Source organism: Tetrahymena thermophila (genome assembly GCF_000189635.1).
Source record: "Tetrahymena thermophila SB210 genomic scaffold scf_8254602, whole genome shotgun sequence".
Lineage (NCBI taxonomy): Eukaryota > Ciliophora > Oligohymenophorea > Hymenostomatida > Tetrahymenidae > Tetrahymena > Tetrahymena thermophila.
The window spans coordinates 53,565-71,211 of NW_002476372.1; the positions used below are offsets into that span (position 1 = coordinate 53,565).

The following is a 17,647-nucleotide window of genomic DNA, read 5'->3' on the forward strand; positions in this document are numbered from 1 at the left end:
TTTACGAGAGAGACTATTTTGACAAAAAAAATGAAGAGGATTTTTTGCAATGCTTATATTCTGTTTATTTATTCTAGGTTTTAGAGATAAAAACTAATTATGGATTGACTTTATTGATAATATTTTCTTCCAATAATACTTTATATTCAATTTTCGTTTTAAAACATTAAATTATTCTTCTTATCTTAAACATAATAAATTTAATCAAGTCCTTCCTAATTTTCTTTGTCTGTTTTTTGTTCATTTATTTTATTTATTTATTTATTTATTTATTTATTTATTTATTGTTTTTATTGATTAATTATTAATTATTTATCAAATGTTTAAGATTAAAATTCCACTACTCTCTTATTTTTATTATTTTCTATTAATAAAATTTCAATAAAATCTGTTTTATTAAAAAAAATAAATAAATGATTTATAATTAATGATAATACCTTATAATTATTATCTACTATTTATTATTATGATTAATATTGAGTAGTTTAGCAGAATATATTGCAACAATAAAAACGATTATATATTTTGATTTTATTGCAAAAAATCAACTATAATTCTGTTTTGCTATAATAACCTTTTTAGTTAAGTGAAAGTTATTTATATTAAAATTCAAATAAAAAATATGGTTTATTAGTTTGTAAAATTAGGAGTGTTTAGACTATAAATTTTGAACGTTGATACTAAAAAAATTATAATCAATTATGTAAAAGAAAGAAAGAAATAGTAAGAATTAAAAAATAATTAAATAAATAAATTTACATGATCTATTCAAAATTAGATTTATTTTCATCTCAATTCTAGTTTTGTATTGGCAAGAAATAAAAATAGAAAGGTACTTTATTTGGGACTATTTTATCTTTGGTAGTCTTGGTCATTACATTCTATTACTTCATTTACATTTTAAGACTATACTTCAATAATGAAATCGACCCAAATTTTAAGACTTAAAGCTTCATTACTGAAGGGCAAGTAGATATTGATAAAGATAATAACTATGTCGGTTTCTAATTTAAGTATGGTATTTAACCAAACTAAAATTAAACATACTTTTAGTACTACGCCTTCTATTATTTGCATGATGAGGGTAACTATAATTTGATACCTTTAAATATAATAGACTGCACAAGCCCAAGTCTTGAAGGCTTTCACTGTTTGGATTTCTCTAATATTACAGATCTTAAGTTGAGCCTCAATACTAAAGGAAACTTTGGGTCATAACTATACATTTTCACTTATAGATGCATAGACACAGACTAAGTAAAGACGACTGTACCTGATAATTGCGCTAGCGAAGCAGATATCGATGACATGATTAATAATATTAACACATCTTTATAATTTAAACTATTTACTTCTTAATACAATACAACTTCTCAACAGATTCAGGTTAACTATAGAAATGCGTATATAAACCCACTTTCAAGTCAACAAGTATTAACCTACTTAAAGTCACAGAAACAAATTACTTAGATTTAGCAAGGAGCTTTTATTCAATCATCTACTTCGTTTTCATCTCCGATATCTCATAGTTAATAATTTTAAACTTTAGATCGCTTACAAGCTTAACAAGAAGTAGGAATAGGGGCTTTTAGTTGTGCTTTTATTTTCCTAGATGAAATTGTTCAATAAAATTTAATACCTCTCTCTTCCACAAGCATTAGCGCAAATTTATACTATTTTTACTCTTCTAATGTTTTCAGGAGTTTTTGGAAGATTAATCTCAAAACACGTTATGAATAATGAATTGCTAATGGTCTTTTTTAAGAACTTGTATCTCGAAAATTATTTACAGATATTAAAATCTAACAATATAAGTAATGAGGAGCCTTTGCAATCATAACCTACCTAATAATTACAGTCAGAATAATAAACCAATTTAAAAAGAGATGAGTAGAAAATAGAAGAACAAAAACCAGGAGAGAAAGAAAATGATGAAAATTAAGAATTTAATTCTAATTCACTAGTAATTGTTCCTTATTTTAGAAGTAAGTAGAAGTCTTCATTGGATTATGATTTTTCATCTAATTTACAAAGCAGCCAATCAAATAGCAATAACCCATAAAAAGAATTACTTAAGATTTAAGGCAGTTTGGCCTCAAGCCAAGTAAAATCAGTTTAATGCAAGTTTAATCCAGAGTAGCAAAATCCTAATATATATATTAATAATCAAGAGTAAAACTTAGATAATATTTTTGATTCAATTTTAGAGTCAGAATCTTGCAAATCCTAAGTTAGTTAACAAAATGAGTCCATTCAAAATGAGACTTAAAAGCCATTCTTTAGTACCATAAACAAAAAAGCGAAATGCTATTTCAAAAAAATTAAACTTTAGCGTAATGACTAAAGTGAAAACAAAAAAGAAGAAAATAATTTAAAAAATTACAAAAACCAAATATTGGCCATTCATAACACTTAATTTGGCAATTTAGTCAAACCTCTGATTTCTAATTTGAAGTAAGAAATTAATTAATTTTTTCAAACTGTTCAAAAATTGTTAAAATTTTGTTTATTTATTTCTTTTTTATAGACTAGAAAAAGGCTTCAAAAAACAAGTAATAAGTAATGGATTGAAGCCAGAAGAAAAAAATTAAATTAAAGAGTAAATTGAAAACGATATGGATATTTTGAACTTTTTTTAAGATATGCTGTTTTTGAAGAAAGCAATTATGCTGCTGCTGACAGAAGATTAGCTAGCGTCATTGCAGTTGGTTGGATGCTCATAAAAATTCTTACAATTAGATTTTAAAAATAAAGATGCTGGCAGGAATTATTCTGGTAAATTTAATTAACTAACTACTCTTATTCATAAATTTAAAAAAATATTTTTCAGAAAAATTCAAAAGCTTGACTCCATTTGAAGTATAGTTTGCGATATATTAATCTAAAATTCTGCAATAGAATTACTGTAATAAGTTCATTTAAAGATGCACTAACAACAAACAATTAAGTGTATTAGACAAAAAAATATTACTATCTATTTAAAAAACTATAAATTGTTGAGTTTTTTTTGTATTTTTATTGGTGTCTTAAAGCTTTTTTTTTAAAAAAATTTACTTATAATTATTAATTTTTAACCAGGAGCTGTTCTAATTAATTTATTGATAATTAAAAAAAAAATTTATTAAGCAACCAAAAAGCAGCATTAATTTTATTTAAATGAAAAGTCATACGCCAAGTCTATTAAAAATTATAATGAATTTATATATTTAAAATGTGTGGATAGCGAGAAAATAAATGAATTTATTTACCATTGCAGTTGTTATAAAAAATAAAAAAATTGTTCCAGAAAAATTATTCTTTTTTTTGTTATTCAATTATTATCTCAAAACTGGCAAAATTTAAAGACTTTTTTAGAAAGATAATAGAGAAAATCAATTTTCAAACATGTTATGAGAATAAAAAATTGATTTTTTTTTTGTTAAAAATAAATCAATTTATGTGGTAATCTATCAAGTTTTTAATATTATATAAAATATTTTATAGTTAAAGCAACAATTTACTTAAAAGTATGAATAAATTTTTATAGTTATTTTTAGGCTTAGTTTATTGCATAATTAAAAATCTAAAAATAGGTTACTGAAATTAATTAAAACTAGCTCTATATTTTATTATGTAAAACAATATATTTTGTAAAACTAAGGATTGGATAAACAATATATTCTATATAAAATAAATGTTTGAGTTTACATAGTTGCAGCTATATGTCTTGATGATGAAATTATATTGTAATATTGTATATTATACTGAATTATAAAGGCTTTTGGGATTATTAAAAGTAATTTTAGCACAATTAATACTATTGCTTGCGAAAAAAAATAATTTAATTGAATTTTAAATTACAAGTAACAAATTGAATTCCAAGTTAGTTTGTATTTTAGCTCATTTATTTAATTTCTTCACAATTGTGTCAATACCAAGTATTTTTAATATTTTAAAACATATATTTTTTATTTTAATAAACAGAAATGGAATTATGAAAAAATTAAAAATTTTGATGAGCACGAGCGCATGAGCGCAATCCCAATTAATTACTGAACTAAAAGTTAGGAAAATAATGGATAAATAAATAGTAATGAAGATTTGTAAGTTAAGAAGAATTAAATAAAAAACGCTAACCTTTTTCCAATTTAAATTATTGAATATTATTGAAATTTTGCTAAAATTTAGAGGATTTATGAATAAAAAAATCAAAGTAAGTAGAATTTATTGAATAAAAATCTATGTAAGTTTAAAGCAGATAGATAATAATCATTAAAAAATATAGGAAAATAAAGAAAAATGTTTATTCAAAAGTATGTTAATTTTCTTACAAATTTATATTTTATATATGTAATAAGAAAAAAAAAGGAAAAAGGGGCAGTTTATTTGGAATATTACTTTCTTTATTAATCATAGCCTTAGAATATACATATTTAATATGCATGATATGGTAAATCTTCACTAATTAAATAGAGCAAACTTTTAGATCATAAGGATTGATTACAGAAGATAAAATTGATATTCCGTTGAGCAGAAGTATGGTAGTATTCAGATTTGAGTAAGGCCAAGATTCAGTATGCTCATTAGCAAATATAAGCTGTAGCATACAGCGCTGCAGTTATATATTTCAATGAGATCGCTTAGTAGATCTAAATATAATATCCTACATTACCACATGTTTTTGCTCTAGTAAATAGTACTATTACTCTTTTTATACTTTTAGGTGTTTTTGGTAGGTTTGTATCTCAAAAATTTGTTAAAAAAGATTTTTGTATGCTTTTTTTAAAGAATATCTACTAAATACTAAAGTGATTACTTAAAAATCATAAAATAAGAAAAGTTTAAATAATAATTTTAATAAGATAAAGTATAATCGGATATTAAAAATCAGTAGGAATATGATGGTTAAAAGATAGAGTTAAAGAAGATCTACAGGAAAATAATAGTTAGCCTATTTTTATTCCTGCTTTTGCTAATAAGTAAAAAGCGTTTTTAGATTTAGAATAAACATTAATTATGAATGAAATTAATCTTGAAACTTAAAATGAGTATCAAATGTTTCATCTAATGTGTCTAGTGTTTCAAGTTTTTAATAAAATAAAAATAAAAAATATATAAATAAAAGTATTAACTATTATTATATATTTCATTTAATTGAGCATTTTTCTACTAATTTTAACAGTAATTGTATATTGTTGATCTTTTGTCATTCTTAAGAGGATCTGTAAGTAAAAAAATTTAACTAAGTAGAATTTATAGAATGAAAATCAATATTAGTGTAAAAATAGATAATAAGCAATTAAAAAATAAATAAATATGCTTTTATTCTAAATTAGATTTATTTTATTCTTAATTTATATTTTACATAGGAAATGAGTAAACCAAAAGTGAAATTTATTTGGAATACTATTTTCTTTATCAAAACTGATCTTATTGAGTGTATATTTAATATAAATCATATGATTATTTTAATTAACTAAATTTTAAATCATAAAACTTCATTAATGAAGAAAAAATTGATATTCCGTTGAGCATTTTTCTACTAACTTAATAGTAATTATATATTGTTTAGCTTTTGTCATGCTTAAGAAGATTTATAAGAAAAAAATTAAAATAAGTAGAACTTAAATCAATATTAAAGTAAAAATAGATAATAAACAATTAAAAATAAAGAAAAATAAATAAAAATGCTTTATTCTAAATTAGATTTATTTTCTTCTCAATTTACATTTTACATAGGAAATGAATAAACAAAAAGGGGTACTTTATTTGGAATATTACTTTCTTTATCAATAATAGTCTTAGCATGTGCATATTTGATATACATGATATGGTAATTCTTCACTAACTAAATAGAACCAACTTTTAGATCATAAAGCTTCATTACAGAAGACAAAATTGATATTCCGTTGAGCAGCAGTATGGTAGGGTTCAGATTTGAGTAAGGCTAAGATTCAGGAAACCAAGAAATCTAACAAAACAAAACTTATTTAGTATATATAGCATACTTATATTATAATAGTCCTAGCTTTTCTTCATTTATTCCTCTAAATGTAACTAAATGCACTGATCCTAACCTTTAAGGGTTCAATTGTCTAGATTTTTCAAATGTTTCTAATTATACGCTATCTCTAAGTACAAAAAATAATCTTAAATCATCAATTGAAGTATTCACGTATGGCTGCTTAGATCTTGATAGCTTAAAAACTACGATTCCTGATAACTGTGCCACTTAAAGCGAAATAGATAGTGTTATAAATGGTGTAAATGCTGTTTTAAAATTTAAACTATTCACTTCTTAATACAACACCACCTCTTAAGAAATATAAGTTAACTATAGAAATGCTATCGTTTACACAGTAGCCAATTAGGCTATACTAACTCAATTAAAAACTTAAAAATAGGTTACCTAAATAAAGTAGGGATTAGTAGTTTAATCCAACTCTGTGTTTTCTTCTCCTATACAATACGTTTAGCAAGATTAAGGATACGATAGGTAGTACGCTATTTAGCAAATAAAAGCTGGAGCTTATAGCACTGTGATTATATATTTGGATGAGATCGTTTAGTAGATCTAAATATAATATCCTACATTACCACAGATTTTTGCTCTAGTAAACAGTACTTTTAATCTTTTAATGCTTTTAGGTATTTTTGGTAGGTTTGCATCTTAAAAGTCTATTAACAAAGATTTCTGTATGCTTTTTTTAAAGAACCTCTACTAAGATGATTTCTTAAAAATCATAAAATAGAACAATTGCGAATAATAATTTTAACAAGATAGAGCATAATCAAATATTAACAATCATTAGGAGTTTGATAGTGTAAAAGATAGAGTTAATGAAGATCTACAGGAAAATTACAGTTAGCCTATTTTTATACCTGCTTTTGCAAATAAGTAAAAGGCACTTTTAGATTAAGATTAAACGTTAAATACTAATGAAATTACTATTGAATCTTAAAATAACAAAACGACTGAACAGCTGTAAAAGTACAATGATCAATATTAATTTAAAGAAGAAGTAAATTAAAAGTAGGAATTTGATAAAATTTATGCTGAATAACTTATCATTTAAAAAAAAGCAGAAAATAGCTATAAACAAAGTTAATCTTTCAATAATTCAAATCTAAAATAATAAATAGCATATGGATCACCAATAAATTAAATAACTATTAGCTAAAAAGATTAAAGCTTGATTAATTCAAATAATATCAGTTTTACAAACAAATAAGTGATTATTAAGAAAAACCATTTTTTCTATTAATTAGCAAAAACATAATAAAATCATTAAAATAACTAAAAAAATTATTTGAAGCATAACAAATTTACTTAGATTCTAGAAAAAATAAACAATAGAAGTACTTCTGATAAATTTTCGAATATCTTATTTAAAATGAAGTAATTAATTTAGTTTGTGATTTTCGAATATAATTTATAATAAATATTTAAAAATTAATAGCTTGTTTAGAAAATGTGATCCTCCAATTAAGCAACAAAAGGATTTAACATTAAGTATTATTGAAGAGTAAGTTAAGAAGGACTTAAATATTTTAAATTTTGTGAAGGATATAATATTTCTTAAGAAAGCCGTCATGATGCTCTTAACAAAAGACCAACTTGCAGCACTGCATTTATTAGGTTTTTCTTCTAATTTTTTACATACTGAGCCTTATAAATCAAATTGCAGTTTAGCATAAATAGGTATTTTTAGCAATAAATATTATATATTAATGATAATTTTAATAATTTTTGCTTAATTAAGAAAAGGATAAAAAGTTAAGTCACTATGAAATGCAATATTCAATTTTAAAGTCGCCAAAATTTTAAATAGAATATTTTTAGTAATTCCTAAAAAGATGTTCAGAAGAAGAATAGAATACTTCTAATCTAGATTAAAGGATATTAACATCTATTGTTTAGAACTATAAAATTTGAAAATCTATTTTTACTTTCTATTCAAAATTAAGTTATCTTTCTTAAAAATTAAATTTAAAAATAAAAATATTTTATTAATTAATAGTTTATAAAATATATTCTTTTTATATTTTTAATGTAATTTTATTTATATTCGATGAATAAAATCATTTTATTTAATTTATCATAATAAAGAAATATTTTTTAAAAATTTTAAACTAAACTTTAAATTTCATTTTTTATTGAATAATTATATTTGAAATAATTTTAGCATTTAATTCTTAGGGTATTAAAATTAGAACTTAGTTAAAAGACAACTAACATAAAAAAGCAAGCCTTTTTGAAAAAATTTTGAAAAGAAAAGTTCTAAAAAATATACTTTTACATATTATTAATTTACAGATAAAAATAAATCGTCATTATTGATAGATTTTATATATAATTAAAAAAATTCATAGGAATTAAAATTTTTTGATTTTTCTATTAGTTAATAAGAGATAAGCAGCAAACAACAAGAATCATAAATAATCAATAAATTCAATAAATAAATAAATAAATAAATAGATAAATATAAAACAAATATGAAATACTCTAAATTAGATATTTTTTCTTCTTAGGTGATTTTTAAAGTAACTTAATACTATCGTTTAAAATTATATATATATATATTTTTTAATTATTCACTTTATTGTTAATTATTCAATTTAAATATACTATAAAATAAATTTTATTTTTAATAAAAAAAAACAGGAATAGAAATTAATGAAGCTAAGTCTCATAGATAATAAAATAAATAAAAATTACCAAACATTAAAAAGTAAATTAATACAGTTAGTATATTGCAAATGCCTTAGTTTTGTATTTAAAAAAGATGCATTTTATTATTTTAAGGTTATATAAAGCATTTTAATTATTTATTTTAATAAAATTAAATTATCATATTAAAATAATTGATTTGTCAGAACTTTGAATTAAATAAAAATATATTAATTTATTTTATTAATTATCATTTTCAATATTTTTTTGATATATAAATACATATTATTAATTAATTAATCAATGTTTTATTATTTTATGTAATAAATTCAAACAACATTTAATTTAACTAATCTTTTTATTTTTTAAGCTAATCTTTTTAATTCTGTTTATCTTTCTTTTGCAAAATTTCTTTTTATATTTATAAATTTATTTTTTAGATAAATAAAAAATTTTAATTTTAATTTTCTAATTTTAAATAAGAAAAATAATTACATTATAGCAAGATTCAATACCTTTATATTTTTACAGTTGATTATTTCACCGGATTTTAGAAATTTCTCATAATTTCTTATATAATGAAGATGTTTTAATTAATATCTTAAAAACTTTCATATCATTTTGTTCAAAAGTTATAAATGAAATTAATTTACTTTATTCCAATTTCTAATTCTGTAAGCTAAGAGCATTTACTCAAACCAAATGCAATATTTTATATTCCTGTATCATCGATTTTTCCCCTTTTCAAACAAAATAAATCAATTTTTTAGATATTTAAATTTATTTGAAATTGTAAATTAAAACATATAAAATAATTTAATTTTTTTAAGTTATCAATAAATAAATATAAAATTAATGTTACCAAATCTAAAAATTAAGGTTTGTAAGAAATTTGTAGTTACCAAGTGTTGTATCTATAGTAGAAGCTCCTACATCACAAATTTAATTTTAACTTTTATAAATCAAAATCAAGCTTAATTTAAAATTAAAGCTATTTAAAAAATTTTAAACTTATTTAATAATGTACTCTAAATCCTCATTAATTAAGTAAGAGCCGCATAAATTAAGGGCCAAAAAAATTTTTTATGAAAAGTAGGCTTCAAAGATAAGGGGGTGGGGGGAGGGGTACCCTTAATTAATGAGGATTTAGAGTATATAAGAAAATTAAAAAATTTTAAATTATCAATAAATAAATATAAAATTAATGCTACCTAATGTCAAAAGTAAGATTAGTAAGGAATTTGCAGTTACCAAGTGCTGTACCAATGTTAGAAGCCCCATCATCCCCAATTTAATTTTAGCTTTTATAAATTAAAATCAAGACTTATTAAAAATTAAAGACATTTTATAAATTTTAAATTTATGAATATAATTAAGTTTATATAATAAATTTTGACATAATTTTTTCAAAAGTAATAAATGAAATAATTTTACCATATCCTAAATTCTAAATTTGTAAGTTGAGTTAAGTTACTTAGCCCTAATCCAATATTTTTTGTCCCTTTATCACCGATTTTATTTCCCCTTTTCAAACAAAGTAAATGAATTTATTAGATATTTTAATTTGTTTTCAAATTAAATTAAATATTTAGTTAAAGGTTTTTTAAATTATTAAAAAATCTATATAAAATTAATGTTTACCAAATCTAAAAATCAAGATTAGTTAGGAATTTGAAGTTACTAAGTGCTTTAATGATAGCAGAAGCTCCATAATCCCCAATTTAATTTTAGCTTTTATAAATGAAAATCAAGCTTAGTTAAAAATCAAATTCATTTTATAAATTTTAAATTTATTTAATTATGTTTTAATTTATAATCTTTTACATAATTTTTTCCAAAGTAATAAATGAAATAAATTTATATAATGTGAAATGATAAATTTGTAAGCTGAGTGCAGTTACTCAAGCCTAATCCAATGTTATATGCTCCTTTATCGCCAATTTTGTTTTGCCTTTACAACAAAAATAGTTAATAAGATCATTAGATATTTAAATTTGTTTAGCAATTTAAATCAAGAAATAAATAAATAAAAAATTAATTTGACTCTATCTAAAAAATAAGATTTTTTAGGAATTTGAAGCTACCAAGTGCTGTACCTATTGTAAAAGCTCCATGATCCCCAATTTAATTATTACTTTTACAAATTAAAATTAATTTTTTTTAACACTAAAGTAAAAATAAAAAGTAAAATTGATTTCTCCCTGAGGTTTTATTTAAATCATGGTATCTAATTAATCATGTTAAATAAAAAAAGGATAGAAATATGATTGATGGATAATGTTTAAGATTAAAATATAACTAAAAAGTTTGGCATTTATATAATTTAATAAGATTTAATATAACACTAAAAGTTTCAAATTATTTGATCATTTTTGGAGAAACCAGAGAGTTTGCTTATGAGGATTAAATTATCTAAGTAAATTTAATTTTTTTATTTTTTATAAATAATTTATTTACTTACAAAAATATGAATAATATTTAATAATATAAAATCAATAATAAAATCTATCTATCTATCTATTTATATTTTAGGTTAATAACACTATTTCAAAATATTATATAATAAAATATATAATACTATTCAAACATTTTATATTTATTCATCCTTTTTTCACCATTTGTTTATCTAAAAGACAACTAATCTTTTTGATTTAAGACACTTGCTTTTTACCTTGAGTTCTAATGATTCATTCATTGAGCTAAACATTTTATAATAAATTTGTGTAAATTTTAAAATAAATATCAAAATAGAATAAACTTTTAAATTAAAAATTAAATTAATACATAAAATAATTTGAGTGGAATAAAAAAGATAAAAAAATAAAATAAATAAAGCTATCAAATATATTCAAAGAGCTTTTTGTGTTATATTCATTTTTATAGTTTAAAATATCATATTAGAAGGAAAAAATGAAGAAAAAATATGAAATAATAAGAAATAAATGATAAAAGCAAAAGTTGAAAATAAAATGATGAGCTAAATTAACAAAGAAAGAACAAAAAAAAGCAAGCACAATAAAAAGAAAAAGAAAAAAGAGCTTTATTGTTTTTTATTAGTTTGTTTTTATAATTAAAAATATCACAATCCAAAACAAATAAACTGTTTTTACTCGAGGTTAAGTGTCAAATTTGAGATATTAATGCAATTTGCTAAAGCAGAACCTAAGCCTGATGCACCTTCATCACCAATTTAATTGTCACTTTTTAAATATTGAAGAAAAAATATATCATTAAATATATAATAAGAAGGAAAAAATGAAGAAGAAATATGAAATAATAAGAAATAAATAATAAAAGCAAAAATTGAAAATAAAATGTTGAGCTAAATTAACAAAGAAAGAACAAAAAAAAGCAAGCACAATAAAAAGAAAAAGAAAAAAGAGCTTTATTGTTTTTTATTAGTTTTTATAATTAAAAATATCGCAATCCAAAACAAATAAACTGTTTTTACCTGAGGTCAAGTGTCAAATTTGAGAGATTAATGCAATTTGCTAAAGCAGAACCTAAGCCTGATGTACCTTCATCACCAATTTAATTGTTACTTTTTAAATATTGAAGAAAAAATATATCATTAAATAGTTTATTAGAAGGAAAAAATGAAGAAAAAATATGAAATAGTAAGAAATAAATATAGCAAAATGCCATTCAAAAATTTAGTGAATTGAGATCACTATTTTTTTGAATGGTTGATGCCTTTGAATATTATTTATATAAAAATAAATAATTTTATAATAGAAATTAATTAATAATATTATTAATTTTAATTTATATCAATCTTTATGATTTTTCTATTAAATTTTTAAATTTAGCCTTTTTTAAAAATTTTTCTTCAAATTATGCATCTTCTGCATCTAGAATAAATGTTAAAATCTATAAATAAATAATATAAATAAAATATATCAATATAAATATAATATAATTTAAGTTGTATTCTGAGTGCATTTATATGTGCGAGTATATCATCATCATCATCACCAATTTTATTCCAACTTTTTAAATATTGAAGAAAAAATATATCATTAAATATTTAATTAGAAGGAAAAAATGAAGGAGAAATATGAAATAATAAGAAATAAATAATAAAAGCAAAAGTTGAAAATAAAATGATGAGCAAATTTAACAAAGAAAGAACAAAAAAAAGCAAGCACAATAAAAAGAAAAAGAAAAAAGAGCTTTATTGTTTTTTATTAGTTTTTATAATTAAAAATATCACAATCCAAAACAAATAAACTGTTTTTACCCGAGGTTAAGTTTCAAATTTGAGAGATTAATGCAATTTGCTAAAGCAGAACCTAGGCCTGATGTACGTTCATCACCAATTTAATTTTCACTTTTTAAATATTGAAGAAAAAATATATCATTAAATAGTTTATTAGAAGGAAAAAATGAAGAAAAAATATGAAATAGTAAGAAATAAATAATAAAAGCAAAAGTTGAAAATAAAATGATGAGCAAATTTAACAAAGAAAGAACAAAAAAAAGCAAGCACAATAAAAAGAAAAAGAAAAAAGAGCTTTATTGTTTTTTATTAGTTTGTTTTTATAATTAAAAATATCACAATCCAAAACAAATAAATTGTTTTTACCTAAGGTCAAGTGTCAAATTTGAGATATTAATGCAATTTGCTAAAGCAGAACATAAGCCTGATGCACCAAAAGCACCAATTTTATAATTTCTTTCATAAAAATTATTTATTTAAATAAATAAAAAATATTAATAATAATAAAAGTAATATTTTTAATTAAATATACCTCAAATTAATATGGAGAACCTAATGAGATAAAAGTGAAGAGCTTTTAAACTTTTTTTATTAATTTATATAAATTTAAAGGATATTAATTAAAAAATTAATAATTACATTTTCCAAATTATAATATTATTTAATCTATTATATCATTTTTTTTTTTTCTTCAAAAATATTGAATAGCAATTTATGAAAATTAATTAATTAATTAATAATAAATGGTTAAAAAGAACAAATAAATATAATAATTAATTAATTATCAAATATTAATTTATATATTTGGTTTTATGAAGAGATATCACACAAAATTAATTTAACATTCACTATTTAAAATTAATATTCGTATTTAAAAAATATACTTAAAAATATAAATAGTAGGAATTAGAGATGACCAGTAATTTATTTAGTCATATTTGAAAAAAACCTAGTAGTTAATGTTCTTAAATATTATAAAAATAATGTTTATAAGTAGATTTTTCTGTTTTAGCTCTGTAATTTTAGGAAAATTTGTAATATCTCTAATTATAGCAAGATGCCATACAAAAATTTCATGGTTTGCCTGACTTATTATGAAATATATTTTTTATTTACTGCTAATCCAGTTATTAAAATATGATGAACTGGATTGCATTATATTTTAATACCTGGATTATGCTTAATTTAAAATAAAAAAAATATATTAAAGTATTTATGAAAAAGTATGTAAATGCAAGATTCAATAAAATTCATAAATTGTATTTAATATATAAATATATAGTATAAAAAGTGTTCAAATATAATATTCAATATTTTTTCTAATTTTTGGTGGTTTTCATTAAATTTACATATATATTGTAATTACTCAAAAAATGGGGTTTGAGTCAAGTCTCTGACTATCTAATATATAATGTAAAAAAATATTTATTTGATTTATAGCTTATACATAAATAAAATTCTTGTAATTCAGCATTAGTAAGAATTCAATTTCATGGAAGTGATATAATATTAATATGTTAATTTAATTAAAATAAATTCATTCTTTTTACTAACGAAGTTTTTATTTATAATTCTTTGATCAAATTTTGAATGGTTATGTACCTGTTGTTCTTTTAATTTTATTTATTTTTAGTGTTAAAAATAAACTTATTTTAAAAAATATGCTTTCTTGTTTAATGTCATTTATTTATAAAAGTAATAAAATGAGATGACATATGAAGTGACTTTACTTCTAGTAATATTGTATATAACAATACATAAAAAATTACAGAATTTCATAAAAAAATTCATAATTTAAAAAGTAGAACTATTAAAAGCAAAGTGTATTTATTAAAAAGAAAGAAAATAAATAATAATAATAGCAATAATGAACTATTCATATTTCGACTTTTTTTCATAGTAATTTTAGTTTAATATAAATGAAAAATAGGTGAAAAAAGGCACATTTATTGGAGCACTTTTAACCTCTATTATCATTTTATTAACGTTTTCGTATTTTGTTTACATTATGAGGTAATTTATGGACAATTAAATTGAGCCAAGTTTCAGATCTTAAAGCTTTATTTCAGATGAAAATATCGAAATGACACTAGCAAACAACTTAATTGGTTTCAGATTTGAATATGATGTAAATTTAAGCATCGAATCACTACAAGAATAACAAAACTTAACTTATGTTGTTTACTAAGCTTATTATCAATAAAAAAACTAAACCAATGAAGTTAATTATCCTATTAATATTATCGAATGTGATGATCCTAATCTAATTGGCTATAAATGCTTAGACTTTTCAAAAGTATCTAATTATACGCTAGCTCTGAACACAAATACAAATCTGCAATCTTAAATATAGATTTTTATGTACGGATGCTTGGATGTTGATGTTTTAAAAACAACAATCCCAAGTAATTGTGCAAATTAAACTGACATTGATAACATAATTAATGGTGGAAGTGCAGGTTTTAGACTAAAACTCTTTACTTCTTAGTATAACACAACTTCTTAGGAAACAGAAGTTAACTATAGAAATGCTTATGTTTATACAATAGCTTACTAATAAATATTGTCTCAATTAATTGTTCAAAAACAAATCACATCTGTTACGAAAGGATCCATAATATAAACAGAATCTGTTTTTTCTTCTCCTATTTAGTATAGAAAAGAAGCTTAAACCATAGATAGATCATATGCCTTTAATTAAATAGGTGTTGGGAGTTATAGCGTTTTGCTGATATACCCAGACGAAATAGTTCAGCAAATTAAAATTTAATACTCTTCTCTCCCATAGGTCATGTCTTTTGTGAATAGTATATTTGCGCTTTTGATGCTTTTTGGTTCATTTGGTAGAGTGTTTTCTAAAAACTCTTTGAAGAAGGATATTTTTATGCTTTTCTTAAAAATTTTGTATTAAGATTAATATCTTGAAATGATGACTTTAAATAAAGACAATAAAAACATGCAAATGGAGCCATAAAATCTTCAGCTTATTGCTTAATAGTCAAATTATCAAGGAGAGGAGGAACAACAACAACAACAACAATAATAATAACAATAATAACAAGAAGATGATAACATTGAGTTCAAAGAAGAGGAAGAGTTAAATCAACAGAGCTAGATACCTTAGTTTATGTAGAAATCTAAGATTTAATTGGATAGACAAAAAGCTAACCTAAAACTTATAAATTATTCTGAAAGTTAGTCTCCTAAAATACTAAATTAAAATGATAGGATTTTGTAAAAATATTAAGAATAAAAAAGTGAGTTTTAATAAGATTAAAATAGCAGTTTTACCTCTGTTTAAAAATTAAAACAAAATCTATCTAACATAAAACTTATATATGACTTAGAGCAAAGCTAGTCTCCTTATTTGCAAAATAGAAGTGATAGGCTTTCGTAAAAATATTTAGAATAAAAAAGTGAGTTTTAATATGACTAAAATAGCAATATTTTCCCCGCTTAAAAATTAAAACAAAATCTAAATTTGAACTTGGGTACAGTTTCCTCATCATAAATTTTTAGTTTCAGCTATTAAAAAAAATTTTAAAAAGAACTTAGTTAAAATTACTCAGGATATACCTAATCATCTAGTCCTTTTAAGAAGATCAATCTTGGTTAAGAAATTTAAACTAAAACACAAAATCTAATTAAGTCAAGACAAATAAATTTTATATTGAACACATTAAAAGATAAATAGTAGGCAATACAAAATAAAAAAGTATCAAATTTCATTTAGAGTTTCATTTTTAAAGCAAAGTAAATTTTTAAAAAATTTAAATAAGAATAATTATATTTAAATAATTTTTTAAAAGTATTTGCAAGAAAAAAAGTATCAAATTATAAAATCTCAAAAATTAAATAGAAGAAATTGATTCTCAAATCAAGAAAGAAATGAACATTTAAAATATTTTCAAAGACATACAATTTTTGAAAAAGGCAGTCATGCTCATTTTAAATTCAGATCAGCTAGCTGCTCTGCAGCTTATTGGTTTGTCCTAAAATTACTTAGACTTTAAATTAAAGTCTAAATTTGATAAAAACTCTGACGAGTTAATTCTAGGTATTAACATTATAATAGTTTTAGAAATTAAACCATTATTTTATTAAATAGATAAGAACCTTTCTCACTTTGAAAAGTAGTTTGCTATTTCTCAATCTGAGTATTTACAGTTTTGTGAATTAGAGCAATTCTTATAAAGATGCTCAAAAACTTAAAATTTAAAAGAATTGGACAAAAGAATTTTATCTTCGTTAAAAATTGATAATTTATGTTGAAAATTTTACTTATTATTTTTTGAAATAATAAAAAATATTTTTGAATTTCTTTTATCTAAAAGTGAATAAAATTTAACAAATAATATCATTTTTTTTAATATTAAATATTTATATTGATTATGAGTTAATATTTAATTCAAGTAAAAATAATTTAATTAATTGATTGATAAATAAGTCTTTTCTTTGATATATTTAGCTAGAAAGCAATATAAAAAAAATGACTAAATCACAAATTAAACGAATAAATTAATTTTATTTTTATATTAAATAAAAAAATATTTTTTTATAGTTTTATTTACCATTCAATCAATTGATTAAAGAGTGCTAAACTTTGTAATCTCTGTAGAATGGGTTTTTAGGCATCTTCTATGCGAAAGAAAGAAAAGACATCTACTTAAGATACAAAAATTAAAAATATAATTGCCATAATAACAACTTTTAAAAATACTACTTCTTTGTACAACCTGCTTTATTCTTCTTGTTCCTATTCTATTTTGTTTTATTCT

At 21.2% G+C, this 17,647-nt stretch overlaps 5 protein-coding genes across 5 annotated transcripts; 4 read left to right on the top strand and 1 right to left on the bottom strand. All coding sequences in view use genetic code 6, as the record gives it.

Annotated features, from left to right (window-relative positions):
- Positions 1 to 759: 759 nt before the first annotated feature.
- Positions 760 to 3,000, top strand: TTHERM_00954110 (transmembrane protein, putative; the record flags this gene model as incomplete). Its single annotated transcript, XM_001018034.2, has 4 exons — positions 760 to 1,431; positions 1,550 to 2,454; positions 2,528 to 2,775; positions 2,831 to 3,000. The coding sequence occupies 4 exons, from the start codon at positions 760 to 762 to the stop codon at positions 2,998 to 3,000; spliced, it is 1,995 nt and encodes a 664-aa protein (XP_001018034.2).
- A 1,220-nt stretch (positions 3,001 to 4,220) lies between these two features.
- Positions 4,221 to 4,613, top strand: TTHERM_000954119 (transmembrane protein, putative; the record flags this gene model as incomplete). The annotated part of the gene is made up of 2 exons (XM_012798120.1): positions 4,221 to 4,292; positions 4,338 to 4,613. The coding sequence occupies 2 exons, from the start codon at positions 4,221 to 4,223 to the stop codon at positions 4,611 to 4,613; spliced, it is 348 nt and encodes a 115-aa protein (XP_012653574.1).
- A 1,053-nt stretch (positions 4,614 to 5,666) lies between these two features.
- Positions 5,667 to 7,915, top strand: TTHERM_00954120 (AMP-binding enzyme family protein; the record flags this gene model as incomplete). Its single annotated transcript, XM_001018035.2, has 3 exons — positions 5,667 to 7,378; positions 7,440 to 7,681; positions 7,743 to 7,915. The coding sequence occupies 3 exons, from the start codon at positions 5,667 to 5,669 to the stop codon at positions 7,913 to 7,915; spliced, it is 2,127 nt and encodes a 708-aa protein (XP_001018035.2).
- A 1,064-nt stretch (positions 7,916 to 8,979) lies between these two features.
- On the bottom strand, positions 8,980 to 13,547 carry TTHERM_00954130 (tetratricopeptide repeat protein; the record flags this gene model as incomplete). Its single annotated transcript, XM_001018036.2, has 13 exons — positions 8,980 to 9,061; positions 9,146 to 9,220; positions 9,304 to 9,390; positions 9,513 to 9,602; positions 9,862 to 9,951; positions 10,085 to 10,174; positions 10,292 to 10,381; positions 11,761 to 11,850; positions 12,102 to 12,191; positions 12,891 to 12,980; positions 13,236 to 13,325; positions 13,402 to 13,451; positions 13,509 to 13,547. 13 exons carry the CDS (start codon positions 13,545 to 13,547, stop codon positions 8,980 to 8,982), a joined length of 1,053 nt encoding a protein of 350 aa, XP_001018036.2.
- A 1,342-nt stretch (positions 13,548 to 14,889) lies between these two features.
- On the top strand, positions 14,890 to 17,141 carry TTHERM_00954140 (AMP-binding enzyme family protein; the record flags this gene model as incomplete). Its single annotated transcript, XM_001018037.2, has 3 exons — positions 14,890 to 16,622; positions 16,679 to 16,926; positions 16,978 to 17,141. 3 exons carry the CDS (start codon positions 14,890 to 14,892, stop codon positions 17,139 to 17,141), a joined length of 2,145 nt encoding a protein of 714 aa, XP_001018037.2.
- Positions 17,142 to 17,647: the final 506 nt, after the last annotated feature.